The sequence below is a fragment of the Hoplias malabaricus genome, chromosome 12, assembly GCF_029633855.1.
Source record: "Hoplias malabaricus isolate fHopMal1 chromosome 12, fHopMal1.hap1, whole genome shotgun sequence".
Lineage (NCBI taxonomy): Eukaryota > Metazoa > Chordata > Actinopteri > Characiformes > Erythrinidae > Hoplias > Hoplias malabaricus.
This window is the reverse complement of record NC_089811.1, coordinates 27,017,707-27,034,317: the sequence shown is the minus strand read 5'-3', so window position 1 is coordinate 27,034,317 and position 16,611 is coordinate 27,017,707. Positions and strand designations below refer to the sequence as shown.

General features: G+C 42.6%; 1 protein-coding gene across 1 annotated transcript in view; it reads left to right on the top strand.

Moving 5' to 3' along the window:
• Positions 1–5,068, top strand: part of LOC136664065 (NALCN channel auxiliary factor 1) — a 114,728-nt gene extending 109,660 nt beyond the window's left edge. The window contains exon 3 of the mRNA XM_066641098.1: positions 2,964–5,068. Coding sequence (XP_066497195.1) covers positions 2,964–3,247 — 284 coding nt within the window. The 3' untranslated portion in view covers positions 3,248–5,068. The remainder of the gene's footprint in view (positions 1–2,963) is intronic.
• The last annotated feature ends 11,543 nt before the right edge of the window (positions 5,069–16,611 follow it).

Genomic DNA, 16,611 nt, shown 5'->3' with positions numbered 1-16,611 from the left:
TCCTTATGGCCTTGTTAATAACCCTTTCCATCCTCTCTACTTCTATGATTGAAACATCAAAATCTGTAAATGGCCACCTAATACAAGGCATTTAGCGAAACTGCAGACACAACAATTTAAACTTCCCTGGCAAACTTCTGTCAGCACTATCTGTAGCCTTCACCAGTTCAGTTTTTAGTGCCACAACTTGTTCTGTATTATTTAGTGCTGCACTATACCACCTACCTAAACTCTTCACTGGTCTCTCCAGTACTGTAGGAATCATTTCTCCTTCCATCAAAAATTTTTCTTGCAGTTTTCCTTTGACAATCAACAGACGTCTAGACATGCGTAGATTAACTTTCTGTCAAGCCAACCTTAGGTTATCATTTAACTTCTTCAGTAACCACTGTGTGCAAGGCGCAGTAGTCTTTAGCATCGTTATGTCATGTAAGCACTACTTGGGGGGATCCGAGTACTGTCATGCAAACTTTCCCTGCCTACAACCCACTTACTACCCCCATTGCCATTGTAAATGCCTCCAGCCATTATATTCATTCATTCATTCATTATCTGTAACCTCTTATCCAATTCAGGGTCGTGGTGGGTCCAGAGCCTACCTGGAATCATCAAGGCAGGGAATACACCCTGGAGGGGGCAACACAGACACACACACACACATTCACTCACACACTCACACCTACGGACACTTTTTGAGTCGCCAATCCACCTACCAACGTGTGTTTTTGGACTGTGGGAGGAAACCGGAGCACCCGGAGGAAACCCACGCGGACACGCGGACACGCGGACACGGGGAGAACACACCAACTCCTCACAGACAGTCACCCAGAGTGGGAATCGAACCCACAACCTCCAGGTCCACCGTGCCGCCTCCAGCCATTATACCTATTTCTTATTGCTGCATGTAATTATTGATGTAACAAATTCCCCTAAACTAAAGCAAAACTGAATATCCTCAAAGTATGCTTTAACCAGTCTAGTAACCTTATTTGGCACCTAGAAGAATTCAAAAGCTTTCCACATGGGTTTATGTGGCACTGAGCCAAATGCATTAGCTAAATCTACGCAAACAACATGTAAATCTCTATCCTTTTTCTTAGCTGTCTGAATCTGATGCCAGGTCATGCTGCTATGTTCCAAACATCCTGCAAAACCAGAAACCCCTGCCTTTAGTACTGATGTATCAATTAACTTGTTTGCTTTCAAATAAGCAGCAAGTCTCTGTGCTATTACACTAAAGAAAATCTTACCCTCCACATTAAGAAGACTTATGGGCCAAAACTGTCCTATACTCACAGCATTTTTCTCTTTAGGGAAAAGAATACCACCTGCTCTTTTCCACTTAGATTTAGTAAGCACCAATGTCCACCAGAGGACATCACAATTATACTGTTAGACAGTTTAACATTTCTACATTTTTAATAAAAAACTGCTCTAAAAATTAGCTCAATGGTTTTTCTCCATAAAACATATAAAAAAACACATTAGAAGCATCATAAATGCATATATTTTAACTGCTTGCCTTTCTTGTTCCAAACAAGATGGCAGCCATTTTGAAAAAGCAGAACTCCTGTTGAAAATGACATACCCCAACAAATGATATATCATTTGAAAGGCCATGTCCTCTACAAGGCACAATGGGTTTCAGTAATTTAGCTTATATAGTTTTTGAAATACCCTTTGGGGACCCATGTACCCCACAGGGGACAAACATTAATTGGCAGGTCTTATGAGGCTGCAGCTTATTATGGCAGTGTTTCTGACCTAATAAAATGCATGGGAGTCAGATCTTCTTATCACACAAAACCAAACAAGTCTTCACATCATGACAGCGCGTCCACAGCCACACAGCAATTAGCAAGAACACATTAGCGTCAGAAAAATGACCAGGAATGTTGCATAATGTTAATTTTACCCAAAAAAATTTCAGCTGGCACAGCAGCCTATAAGATTCTCAACAACCTACTCTCTGAACAGGCCTCTGCTTCAACACAAAGTTAATCATCCTGTCCTTCTGGTTGAAGTGGTTGATGTGAACCAGGTCTAATGAAATCAGTTTTGGGACCCCTTCTGCTCTTTTGATGGCCAGAATTCATAATCTTAGTGCTGGGCAATATGAGCACAAATCAATATCACGATTACTTGTACATTTTACCACTATTACGATTAATAAACGATTATTTTGTTTTTGAATGTTTTACCCTCATAGTTCAGTGATGAGGCTTTTACTGTGAATATGTGCTATGGTCGTGTTTACATTTGACTTCTTTTTGTTCAGTGTCATCTTAATTATAATCAAAACAAAACATGTCCAAACCACAGACCCTGTGTTTTTCTTGGTACTAGATTTCACATTCCAACATAAAGTGAATAGGCAGGTTTAAAGGATTTAACTGCTTAGATTTTATTTTTTTACATGATGATTTTTAAATTACAAGTAAATAAAATAAAATTAGAACTTTTCACTTTTAAAATATTATATATTGAAAATATTAGGCCCACTCTGAGGGCTTAGAGGGCCATGAAGTTTCCCCTTTAACTGATGTTTGATGAAGCAGGACTGGCATCAGAATGTTTCAGAATCAGTTTGATCCTCTTGACTGACAGGAAAACTGTGTGTATGGGAGTGAAGGAACAATGCTTGAGTCCTGCCTCGATCTGTGGCTGTGGTGACCATGAGCAAGGCACCTAAACCCTAAATGCTCCCTAGGCACTGAAGGTGGCAGCCTACTGTTCAGAGTGTGTGTTTACTGCCCCAATCACTGTCTGTGTGTGTTTTCACAAAGGGGTAAATGCAGGTCTATTGTCTACTGACAATAAAGCTTATGGAATAAAATTTGTTTTCATTTCTTTTAGTGTGTTAACACTAATGCATTTTTATTTGTATTAAATCGCCTACCCCAAGGCTCAATCAGTTTAAGTGTCATTCTGTGTGCTAATATCTTTCTTGTACTGTCTGTCAGGGCTCCTAGAGGACAACCCTTCAGACTCAGAAGCAGAGTGCTGTGATGTTCGATGGGACAGCAAGCCAGACAACAGCTCCAAAGGGACTCTCAAAAGAACTCACCCGTCATGCCAACACGGGACATCCCTGACATCGTCAGCAGCATCCAGACTGTGCAACAGCAGGCTCAAACTCTGCCTGCTGGTCCTAGTCCTGCTCCATACTGTTGCCACAATCACAGCCTCCCACAACCTCACCACCATCTCCTCCCTGGAGGAGAACTCCACAAATGAGGAGGGATGAGGTGGCCGCTCATCGCAGCCAGGAAAGCACTTTGATACTCAGTCCAGTGGGATGGACTGTGGGTCGGCAAGCAGTGCTTTTTGGGACTCGTCGTGCAGGATGGGATATCGCAGACAAGCAGTCAACCAAGCAAAACAAACAAAGACACATTAAAAAACACTGGACAAATTGGACATACTTAATCCAATGTCAAGAACAAGGGACAACACCACAGCCTTTGTTCAAAGAGGCCACTCTTGGGCGGAGTTCTCTCGCACCATATTTTTTACACTGTGTCTATGGTTTAGATTTCTGTTGCACTAGATGACTACAGGATCTATTCATGTTCTCGTTTTCTTTTCATCACTGGTCTTTGTGCAGGAAGGAATGGGACACATGGATGGGTTTCATGTAACGGTATTGAGATTAAATACTGAGCGTGTGCATGTGAGTGCGTGTGCACCTGAATATACGTGTCCAATGATATGTTTCTGTTTCAAATTCTTAATCATAGTACTATCTATTGAATGCTGCTCTGTCCATCACAAGGATTACTATGGAGCCTCTAAAATGGTTTGAATAAGTCAAAATTTTCAAATCTACCTAATTGAATGTCCAAATCCTCAGCTGAAGCCCAGGTGCATTGATTCTCCCTTACTAAAGTTGACTGTGCAGAGAGATTTGTTGCCATTTTGATGCCACTGGTACAGCAGGTGAGGAGCTTTTGAAAGCTCAGTCTGCATTTGCAACATCCTGAAAGGTCACTAACCACATGTTGAAATGCTTGTGGTTAAAAAGTGATTGTCAAGCTGAGATCTTTGGAATAACTTTCATTAATGAGACAAAGGTTCCCTCTTTTGTATGTCCACTCAACCTGCACAAAACAACACAAATTCAGTTTTTTGTATTGTTTTGTTTTTTGTTCTTTTCTGCCCCTGGTAATATATTATTATATTCTCTTCTATATTCTATAAGTGCATGTTATTATCAATGTTTAGACAAAACAGCCTAAATTTTAAGAATCCAAATGATCTAAGGACATCCTGATCATAGCGCAACACGTTTGACACAGAGGTCTCAGCTGAAATGACTCCTGTTTTAATTTGAATTGTGGCCGGTAAGAACATAAATGACAAAAGTACTGAAAAGATGCTGATTTTCCCATTGCTTTCAATTTTCCCATTGCTTTCTTGAATTAATCATAACTTCTACCACAGTAAAGGGCTTTTTCATTGTTTACACATGCACACAATCACTCACTTCTGCAGTGCTTGCTTGTAGAAATTAATATGGCTTTGGACAGCTCAGATACAATATAGTTTTTCAGTCTGTGAACGGTGTGTAAACACAAATAATTCCATTTGTTGCTGATGATCAACTACACAATCATGCAGCTCCATACGGACAGGGCCTTCATGAATGACCCAAAGATATGAGAGCTTAATTTTTTTTTGTTAGACCAAGCAGGAGAGGAGATGCTAAGGGCTGATCTGTTTCATTTTTTTATTATTTTTTTTATTTGTTATTTTTTTTAACAGGTACACTCTAAATTGTAGTAACCCATGCACATATAAAATGGCTACCATGTTTATGAGTGTGAGTGATTCAGTGTCCATCATGACCAAGAATAATCAGAACCACATTAGCCAGGTTTGGTTCCAAATTCTTTGACCAGCAGCAGGAACAGGGTCAGCATTTCTCATTGTGCAATAAGACCTCATAAAACATACAACTCAAACAAGATTACTAACGTGAACTTATATATTTTTATGGATCTTTCCTCTGAGGCGAGGTAAACAGGTTATAGCCAGGTTTATTAGCTAAAAGGTATTTAATCACTATTTTTGATTACTATTTGTGCTCTTCAAAATAAAAAAGGCAAAATAACAAAAAATACACAGATATATAATAACTGTTCTGTAGGTCACTGAAAATGTGCAAAGTCTGCACAGTTTGTGTGGTTCTAATGTAATATTGACATTGCTATCTATTATTTGATATCAACTGCTGCACACAAGCTAGCGTACCATTAAATTTTTTAACAAAATCCTGAGAATGGATCAAGATCAGAGGAACTTTTTTCTGTTAAATCAAATATAAACAGTTAAAGTTGTAAACTTTAAATTGTAATAACTTTTAGTCCAAACTAGGGGTGTAACTATTTGCAAAATACAAATAAATTATTAAAAATATATCAGGATAAAAGCTTTTAAACAAAATTCATTCTTTGTATTTTCCCAGTCTAACATTCTAGGTCCAAGCTTACATTAGCCCCTAGCTAATATGCGTAACTGCACTCTTACAACCCTAGTCAAATATGATTGGTATCTGCACTGGCTCCATGTTTTTGGACCATCAGTCTGAGCTTTTGAGGTCTTGCTTATTGAAGTTGCAGAATTCTGCTTGCAGAGCGAGTGGAGTAATCATGCAGTTCATGCAAGCTTATTCAGTAGAATTAATACTGAATGACTAAGCTGAGATATGAACTAGAACTAAAGCAGTCACTGCTTTTGCTCTCTTTCCATAATCTCATTTCTTGTCTCCCTTCAATCACAAAATGTGCAATCAAATTAACATAAAGCAATGAAAATTAATTAAATAAATTTGCAAGTTATTTGGAGGAATATGTAAAAGAAGTATATATTAAACAGTACACTGGACCATATTTGATTGATGTAAAGTCATGTACAAAAGTTGGGACACACATGGGCAAATGACATGTTTTCTGACTGAAAGTAAGTACACATCTTCTACAGAAAACACAGTTTTGCACATTTAAATGCAAATCCAGTTTAATTTATTGGGGGTAAATAACATGCAAACTGTGCCAATGTTATGGGACATTATATGTTATTTTCCCCAATATGTTAAAGTCAGCAAATAAATAGAAATAAAACACTAAAATTTGTCTTCCATAGAGGATGTGTTACTTTTTTCACACAGAAAGTCAACTAAAGATTGTATGACAATAGTGTACAAACTTTGAGTTGGACTGTATTTCAATATCAGTGTTTTTCAAATTCAGAATAAATTAGAATAAACTAAAAAGAGTTGTACATTACGCATGTGAAGCAATTGATAATGTTCTTCACCTCTGATTGTGGGTTTATTTAAAGGTGTATTAAAGAAACCTGTGCTGAGTTTAATCTGCCATACACAGCAAATTCTCCATTGTTAAATCAACACTATTCGTGTTAAATTAACACTGTTAGTAATTTAAAACTCTCAGTGTTAAGTTATCACTATTAGTGTTAATTTAACACTGGAGAATTTGCTGTGTAAAAACCTTTCATACCTGTTCTAATCTAGAATGGGCCTGGGTCCCTACATAAAAACAAATCAGACTTAAAGTGAGTTAAGATGGGTTAGGATTGGATTAGGTCAGTAAGGTGTTCTTGTGAGGCCTGGCTTGGATGCGTTGAGCAATTGCCTGATGAATAATGAAAAAGGTGACCACAGAGAGACGGCCCTCTAGAGATCTTATTAGCCTACTCATGAAACAACTTCTTATTGGACTCTGTTCTGAGACCACCTGCTCTGGAGTGGCACGAGAGAGAGTGAGAGAGAGATAGATTCACCCCATTCATCTAACCTGCATACACATCAGATACACAATAACACACAAAAATACAGCTCCATCTGGACCTGACAGCAGAGAGGAATAAGAAGGAGAATTTTGGGGTGGGGTGCGTGTGGACAGAGCAGTAGTATAAAAGATAATAGGAGGGAAAGCCATAGCAGGTAGAAGGATAGGAAAAGAAAGAGAAACGCCTCTTAATTGTGTACGTAATGTGTTTATTTGTTCAAGCCCTGTGCTCAATGTCAGGTTAGGCCAGGTGAATAAAAATGCTCCATGGCTCAAGCACATTAAACGACACTAATGATGCTATGTGTTCTCTGTGATCCTTTTCACATATCCTCAGTGTAAATGATGCTTTAATTGTCAGGAAGGTATTCCAGGACACTGTCAGCAATGTTATTGTATAGGCTGCATCATTTGTCACATTCTTTACCATTAACAATCAACATCAGCATGCTCATATCATTCAATGTCAGTATACCAAATCTGTCAATGATATCACTGTAACTGCAGGTAGCGGAAATGGTTCTGATTCTCAGTGTCACCTCTTGTTTTTTCTTTTTATTTGTTTCTGTGCGTTTGTGTGGGTCCAGTCACTGTGCCTCAGTGACCCACAAGAATGAATGTAACAGATGCCTGCAAATATTGCTTACTACCACAAAACCTACAACTAAGGTGTATTTTATGCTTGCACATATTAAGTATATGTTAATTTCCGACTATAGATACAATTGTGTAAGTAGTGCCCCATTGCAATCACTGTCATTTAGCAAGCAGAAATATTTTCCTCTCTCTCTCTCTCTCTCTCTCTCTCTCTCTCTCTCTCTCTCTCTCTCTCTCTCTCTCTCTCTATCCTGTGGACCTATGCAGCCCTGAACCTCAGTCGTTTTTCTGTTGTAAATATGTTATGAGAATGCTGAACTATGTGCGTTTCTGTTTTTATTTTTGAGGTTTCCTTGCGTTTGGAGTTGGTGTCCTTTTTTATTCCTCTTTTGTAAGTGTCTGAAATCATTGGTTGGGTTTCAGCTGAGATCTATTCTGAGTGATGTGGTTTAACCATAAGGACTATCCTCTGAATCACAACCTCAGCACCTGTAGGCTGTGATGAAAAAAAAAAGAAAAAACATTCTAAAAAAGATTTAAAAATGGTTAAAAGGCATATAGAGGTTAAAAGGCATATAGAGATAACATTATGACTATGATTATTTAAAAAAAAGATTATTATACTACCGGTATATTGTAATATTATAGATGATTTAGTTCAGTAACTTCTTTAATTTTTTACAAACAACTTTGATGAATTATTTATAAAAACAATCTCATGATTCATGATCTTTTCAAAGGTATGAAATCTACTGCTAAAATGATTAAAAATGTGTTCTGATGAAAATAAACACAGAGATGTAATCTGTTAATTTGTGTCTGAGTGGTCTTCTATGTACATGATCCTTCTTCACTTGCAATCAATATTGCTAATAATCGTTTAACAGCACTTTCGGAAGGCTGATATATCTGAAGTGCATTTCACAAACCTATTATCCCAGATATATACATAAAAAAGTCATATACACCTGTAAAAACAGAAAACGTGATATGTTTGACATAGGTTCTAAGATGTATTTTTATGACTACAAATCTTTAAATAATGTTTTATATTAATGTATGATCTATGGTCGCTAATCATTCAAGAGACCTTGAAATTTCATTTTTTGCCTTTAATTTATACTGCCACTTAATCTGTAGTTTTGATATATAAAGAACATATTCAAAAGCATCAGCCTGATGTTGAATTAACCAGGAACATGTAAAGGTTCTTACAAACACTGTAAAAAATTTGTTAAGTAATAAGTCATGACAGCGTTTTTTTCATTTACCTTAACTTATCAAATCAAGTTTTGTGATTTCAACTGGATTTTATGAGTTTTCAGCCTTTTAACTCAAGTTTTTAAATTACTCCAATGAAGAGGAAATTTGAAGGAGTGAAATGAACTTGAAACTGTGAGTTATGGCTGTGGGCGGGGCTTTGGTATGCTCAGGAAATGCACCCAGCATGCACCTCTGGCCCACCTTTTTCACTTTTTTGAGGTTTTATTTTCATTGATGTGTGCTGTGAGGGTGGGAGTAATATATAAGATGCTTTTAGGTTTGTGTTTTGTCAGAGCCCTCACCTTCAGAGTGAAACACTGTAGCTTTGGTGAGATTCCGGCTGATTCTCGTTATGCTTCCTGTCATAGGTAGTAAAGTACATGGAAGATAGCTGTAACCCTCAGTGTTCTTTGTGTTTTGCAGTGTATTCTGTGAAATTTTTTTAAGGAGAAAGTCATGATGAAATGTTTTTTTGTTTACCTTATCAAATTAAATTATATGACTTTGTTTGGATTTTATGAGCTTTCAGCTCAGGTTTTTAAATTACTCCAGTGAAAAGGTAATTTGAAAAAGTGAGTTATGGCTGTGGGTGGGGCTTTGGTATGCTCAAGAAAAGCTCCCAGCATGCACCGTGGGTCCACCTTTTTCAGTATTTAGCTTAACCCTCCTTGAGATTTACACTAAACTTTCTGGTTTGGCTTGGTTCCGTTCCCTCTCCCAGACAGGGTTCTCCAGGGCCGTTCGGCTTAGAACAAAGGCAAAGCTGTTTAATAAAGTCAGAGTCTCTATCTCTGTGTCCTGATTTAGATTCCGTCTCTGACCTGAGAACCCCTTCTCTGCCCTCCCCTGCTGGGGTTTGGTTAATTTAATATATATTTTACATTTTTGTTCCACTTTAAATTGCAAAGTAGTTACAGAGGTCTGAATGTAAACTGTTGCACCATTTAAGGTGAAACGAAGCTGGAGAATTAAAAAGCTAAGTTGGCTTCTGATTCCATCTAAGTTGGCTTCTGATTCCTTTTTTTCCATCTTAAAAACTGTAGTTGTTTTGTTGGTTCATTTACTTTTTATGTTTCTGTTGGTGGAGTTAAATTCAAGTGCTACAGCATGTTTTCTTATCGTCACTCAGTCCACCTTAAAACCTCCTATTGAACTTCTGTTTACGTGTGACACATCCCATATGCTCTCCCCTGATTGACTGGACGCAACAATCTATCGAGAGCTTCTGAACACAACCCAACCCATCATGCACTGCACTCACAATTGAAATGAAAAAGGATCTGATGAGGCAAAGTATAACTTTAAAGAAAAACATTTGCACACATTTTGTTACCTTCCATAGAGCATAATGAACATTTATAATAGTAATGTAAAAAATAATGATAATAGGGGGTCGATTTAAGTATGTTACTTTGGCTCAACAAGATGCAATAAGGGTAATAAATTGAAAATGTGCATTTTACTAAAAAAAAACACTTTGTATTTTATAGCAAATCACATTTAATGAAAGAATGTATTAAACAACTACATTTAAAAGAGCTTTTTTACTGACAAAATAATACAGTTAGTATCAGATTAGTGGAGGGTTGTTACCTACAAGCAGCAATGCGCATGAAAAGAATATCACTTGTATTCATTCATTCATTCATCAGTCCAGTCTTTAGGCTAAGAAAACCAACAATACATAAAACCAAAATTTTATTGTTCATAACATTGCTGTAAAGTACTGAAGGACAAAGGCTGAATTTATTAATTAATTTACCAATGTGTGTGGGGGCACACACACCCACTGAGCTCAAAAAGCTACAGCATCAACATATCTTAGCCTATGCACAGATGAGTACAAACTGTAAAATTATCATCCATCCATTTTCCACCGCTTATCCGAGTCCGGGTCGCGGGGGAAGCAGTCCGAGTAAAGAAACCCAGACCTCCCTCTCCGAGTGCGGGGATTGCCCACCCAACAGGCACCGACAACCTTGCAGCCACAGCTCCATTCAGCCACCTCAACAATGGAGGTCCGGAACATGGCCCATTCTGACTCAATGTCACCGGCCTTCCCCTGGATGCAGTTGAAGCTCTGCCGGATGTGGGAGTTGAAGATCTTTCTGACAGGTTCCTTTGCCAAACGTTCCCAGCAAACCCTCAATACATGTTTAGGCCTGCCAGGTCTGTCCGGCATCCTCCCCTGCCATCTGATCCAACTCTCCACTAGGTGGCGATCTGTTGACAGCTCAGCACCTCTCTTCACCCAAGTGTCCAGAACATATGGCCACAGATCTGATGATATTCTGATATCCTGATGCCAGGTGTACTTGTGGACACCTTTATGCTTGAACATGTTCTTAATGGATAAACTGTGACGGGCACAGAAAGCCAGTAACTGCACACCACTCGGGTTCAGATCAGTGGGGCCGTTCCTCCCAATCACGTCCCTCCAGGTCTCACTGGAATTACCCACGTGAGCGTTGAAATCCCCCAGCAGAACAATGGAGTCCCTAGAATGAGTACTCTTCAGCACCCCCTCTAGGGTCCCCAAAAAGGCCAGGTACTCTGAACTGCTGTTCGGTCCATAAGCACAAACAACTGTCAGAGCCCTTTGCCCAACCCAAAGGCGCAGGGAAATTACACTCTCGTCCAATGGGGTAAACCCCAACATACAGGTACTAGGCCGGGGGGGCTATGAGTAAGCCCACTCCTGCCTTACGCCTCTCACCCTGGGCAACTCCAGAGTGAAAGAGCATCTAGCCCCTCTCAAGGAGATTGGTTCCAGAGCCCATATTGTGTGTCGAGGTGAGCCCAACTAATAAACTATATCTAGCCGGTACCTCTTAACCTCACGCCCCAGCTCAGGCTCTTTTCCCACCAGAGAGGTTACGATCCATGTTCCAAGAGCCAGTTTTGGTAACCAAGGATCAGAGCGCCAAGGCCCCCGCCCTCGGCTGCCACCCAATCCACAATGCACCAGACCCGGATTACTACCTCTCCCACAGGAGAAAATATCATAAATTTACATTTACATTTAAGCGTTTGGCAGATGCTTTTATCCAAAGCGATTTACAAAAGAGGATCTAACATTCAAACTACAGCACAAATTATACAAAATACCTTACATTAAGTGCAATATGCCAGGAAGTAATAAGTGCATTAAAAAAAGACTTTCAGTGCAAAAGATACTCTCGGAAGAGCTGGGTTTTCAATGATTTCTTGAATGCGGAGAGGGTTCCTGTTGCTCTGATAGTGCTTGGAAGCTCGTTCCACCAGCGTGATACCAGAGATGAGAATAGCCTCTGACCTGTACGGGGGGTTGGCCGTGTTAGTTGGCGCTCCTTTGAGGAACGGAGAGGGCGGGCGCTAACGTATGGTTTTAAGAGTCTATTGAGGCAGATGGGAGCAGAACCAGTGAATACTCTGAAGGCCATCATTAGTGATTTAAATTTGATGCGAGCAGCTAAGGGTAGCCAATGCAGCTCAACTAATAGGGGCGTGACATGTGCTCTTTTAGGCTGGTTGAAAACCAGGCGTGCTGCAGCATCGTGGATCATCTGTAGCGGTCTCACAGCACAGGCCGGAAGACCTGTCAGGAGGGCGCTGCAATAGTCTAGACGGGAGATTACTAACGTTTGAACAAGGAGCTGTGTTGCATGTTGAGTTAGATATGGCCTAATCTTCCTTATGTTGAATAGGGAGAAGTGGCACGATCGAGCTACAGCGGTAACGTGATCTGTGAAGGTCAGCTGGTCATCACCCATGACAACCAAACTAAGTTTAGTTATTTAACATCAAAAAGAAGGCATAGACTGACAATTATTTCAATATTTCTTAGTATTCTGCATGGCTACACTGTAAAAATTTTAAGCAATAAGTCATGACAGCGTTTTTTTCCATTTACCTTAACTTATCAAATTCAACTGGATTTTATGAGCTTTCAGCCTTTCAACTCAAGTTACAGAGGTCTGGATGTAAAGTGCTGCACCATTTAAGGTGAAATGAAGCTGGAAGCTGGAGAATTAAAAAGCTAAGTTGGCTTCTGATTCTCTTTTTCCATCTTAAAAAATGTAGTTGTTTTGTTGGTTCATTTACTTTTTATGTTTCTGTTGGTGGAGTTAAATTCAAGTGCTACAGCACGTTTTCTTTTCTTTTCTTTTTTTATATTTTATTTTCAAAATCACATAAAAAAAAACACAGAAATTAAAGACAGATACACACTTGAATAAATGTACAAACACAGACCTAACTAAAATAGAACACATACACACCTGTACGCCACCATAATAAACTAAATAGAAAAATTAATTTAAGAAAATAAAATAAAAAGATAAATAGAGAAAATAAAAATAAAATATTTAGGCTGTCTAAGGAGTTATAGATAAGTACAGCACATTTTCTTATCGTCACTCAGTCCACCTTAAATCCCCCTGTTGAACATCTGTTTACGTGACGCATCCCATATGCTCTTGTCAGGAACGAGGGGCGGATTGAGGGAGGCGGACGCATTCGCTAAAACACGGGATAATTTAATATAAACAAAACAACGATACTTAAACAGGACACAAACAAACAAGGAGCCAAACAAGCTAAATAAAACAAAGGAAACTGGACAGGGAGAACAGGACGGACGGACGAAAAGCGACACGACGAAAAAGGAGAAGAAACGGGGAAACTCTAGAGACAGACGGACAGACTAAATAGCGTGACCAACTAAACACAGGATAAAGGGGAAATGTACGACAAACGGATGAGAGACAAGAGGGCTTAAATACTCACACAAACGAGACACACCTGGACAGATAACGAGGACGGGTAACACATGACACGGACGAGGAGGCGGAACAAAGGCGGAGACTCGAACATAAACAAAACAGAGCCATGTGCAAATAAAGCACATGGCAGGGACAACAGACTGACAGGACGAAGGCGTGACAGATGCCCCCCCCAAGAACGCGCAACTCCCGGGCGCGTACTCCTAAACCCCCCAGGAGCTGGCGCAGGAGAGGGCACGAAAAACATGACAGGACAACAAACCAACAGGTGACAGGACTCAGGACAGGACGGGAACCGACACAGGAGCTGGGGACACGACAGGACCGAATATACGAGACGGGACTTGGGACATGACAGGAGACTGACAAAGGGGGGCAGCAAGAGACGAGAACGGACTGGACAGGACAGGAGTGGACACATGGGACTTGACAGAGTTTTTGACATTGGACATGACACTGGATGGAAACAGGGACTGGACAGAAGACGGGACAGGTGACAGAACTTGGTGCTGGGACTGGACGGGAGCAGAGACTGGTGACAAGACGCTGGACAGGATAGGAACATTAGACTGGACAGGGGTATGTGACTGGACAGAAGACAGGACAGGTGACATGACAGGGGACTGGAACGGAGACAGGACAGAGGGTTGAAACGGTGACTGGACAGGTGACGAGACTTGAGACTGGACAGGTGACGAGACTTGAGACTGGACAGGGGTTTGAAACATAGACTGGACAGGGCTGACAGGGGACTGGAATGGAGACGGGACTGATGACAGGACTGGGTGCTGGGAATGGACGGGAGCAGAGACTGGTGACGAGACAGGGGACAAGACACTGGACAGGATAGGAACATAAGACTGGACATTGGACAGATACGGAGACTGGACATGACTAACAGGGGACTGAACATGAGACAGGACAGGGGGTTGAAACGTAGACTGGACAGGGCTGACAGGAGACTGGACTGGACTTGGTAGGGGAACAGGGACCAAGACGTTTACGGGGACAGACATGAATACAGTAACAGGGACCGGGACAGACACAAAGGCAGACACGGGTACTGGGACAAGGACAGAGACCGGAACCAAGACAGGGACAGACAGGGGAACCAATACAACAGGTGGGTGCCCAGGGCTGGCAAATGTCTGTGGGGCAGTCCGAGGAACCAGCCTGGGCACAGTTCTGGGGATCGGCCTCGAAGTCTTTCGGGCCGACCTACGGACATGGACAGGAGCGGCCGTAGCCACAGTCACGGGGACAGGAGAGGCCGTAGCCACAGACACGGGGACAGGAGCGGCGGGTGCCGCCATAGTCACGGGGACAGGAGAGGCCGTAGCCACAGTCACGGGGACAGGAGAGGCCGTAGCCACAGTCACGGGGACAGGAGAGGCCGTAGCCACAGTCACGGGGACAGGAGAGGCCGTAGCCACAGTCACCGAGACAGGAGCGGCGGGTGCCGCCATCACCGAGACAGGAGCGGCGGGTGCCGCCATCACCGAGACAGGAGCGGCGGGTGCCGCCATCACCGAGACAGGAAGCCCTGCGACGTCGTCCACGGAGGCAGGGGAACCTCCGACGTCGTCCACGGAGGCAGGGGGGCCTGCGACGACGTCCAAGGAGGCAGGGGGGCCTGCGACGACGTCCAAGGAGGCAGGGGGGCCTGCGACGACGTCCAAGAAGGCAGGGGGGCCTGCGACGACGTCCAAGGAGGCAGGAGACAGTGCGACGACGTCCACGGAGGCAGAGGAATCTGCGCCGTCGTCCACGAAGACTGGGGAACGTGCGACGACGTCCACGGAGGCAGAGGAGTCTGCGCCGTCGTCCACGAAGACTGGGGAACGTGCGACGACGTCCACGGAGGCAGAGGAGTCTGCGACGTCGTCCACGAAGACTGGGGAACGTGCGACGACGTCCACGGAGGCAGAGGAATCTGCGTCATCGTCCACGAAGACTGGAGAGGCGCGCGTCGCGCTCACGAAGACAGGAGAGGCGCGCGCCGCGCTCTCGAGGACAGGCGCGGCTGGAGGCGCCGCGTTAACGAAGACAGGGGCTTGTGCTGCTCGCCGGGCTCGCGCTGGAGCTGTAAAGGGTTTAGGGGGTTTCACAGGCGCACCCATTAGATCACCTCGAGGTGCGCCCCTGTTAGCCTCAGACCTCAGAGCTCCGGAGGTGAGGCTAACAGCCCCTACCCTTAACGCCCCCCCAAAAATTTCCCCGGACCTGAGGGGGTAATCCTCCAGCGAGGGGGGAACTCCAGCACGCTTCTTCCGCCGGCTCTTTCGACTCCCGCTGGCGCAACTACTCGATTCCCGAGTCGACTCTTCCGCTATAGGATCCGGAACAGCGCCAGGCAGGAGCTGGAGCCGGCGACTCCATTCCGAGGCCGCTTTCAAAGCCTCCTCCACAGGATCTTTGGGGCCTGTGCGGAATGGAGTCCGGCGAACGGCACACCCCTTAAGGTAATAGTCCGTGCTAGCTGCGTCCTGTGGGTCGTACATTCTGTCAGGAACGAGGGGCGGATTGAGGGAGGCGGACGCATTCGCTAAAACACGGGATAATTTAATATAAACAAAACAACGATACTTAAACAGGACACAAACAAACAAGGAGCCAAACAAGCTAAATAAAACAAAGGAAACTGGACAGGGAGAACAGGACGGACGGACGAAAAGCGACACGACGAAAAAGGAGAAGAAACGGGGAAACTCTAGAGACAGACAGACAGACTAAATAGCGTGACCAACTAAACACAGGATAAAGGGGAAATGTACGACAAACGGATGAGAGACAAGAGGGCTTAAATACTCACACAAACGAGACACACCTGGACAGATAACGAGGACGGGTAACACATGACACGGACGAGGAGGCGGAACAAAGGCGGAGACTCGAACATAAACAAAACAGAGCCATGTGCAAATAAAGCACATGGCAGGGACAACAGACTGACAGGACGAAGGCGTGACAGCTCTCCTCTAATTGACTGGACGCAACAATCTATCGAGAGCTTCTGAACACAACCCAACCCATCATGCACTGCACTCACAATTGAAATAAAAAAGGATCTGATGAGTGAGGTATATTTATCAGACAGCCTCATAAGACAGTATTAAGAAATGTTCAGTGTGTTTTTATGCTCAGCCATATGAACATAAGTATGTGCGTTACAGAGA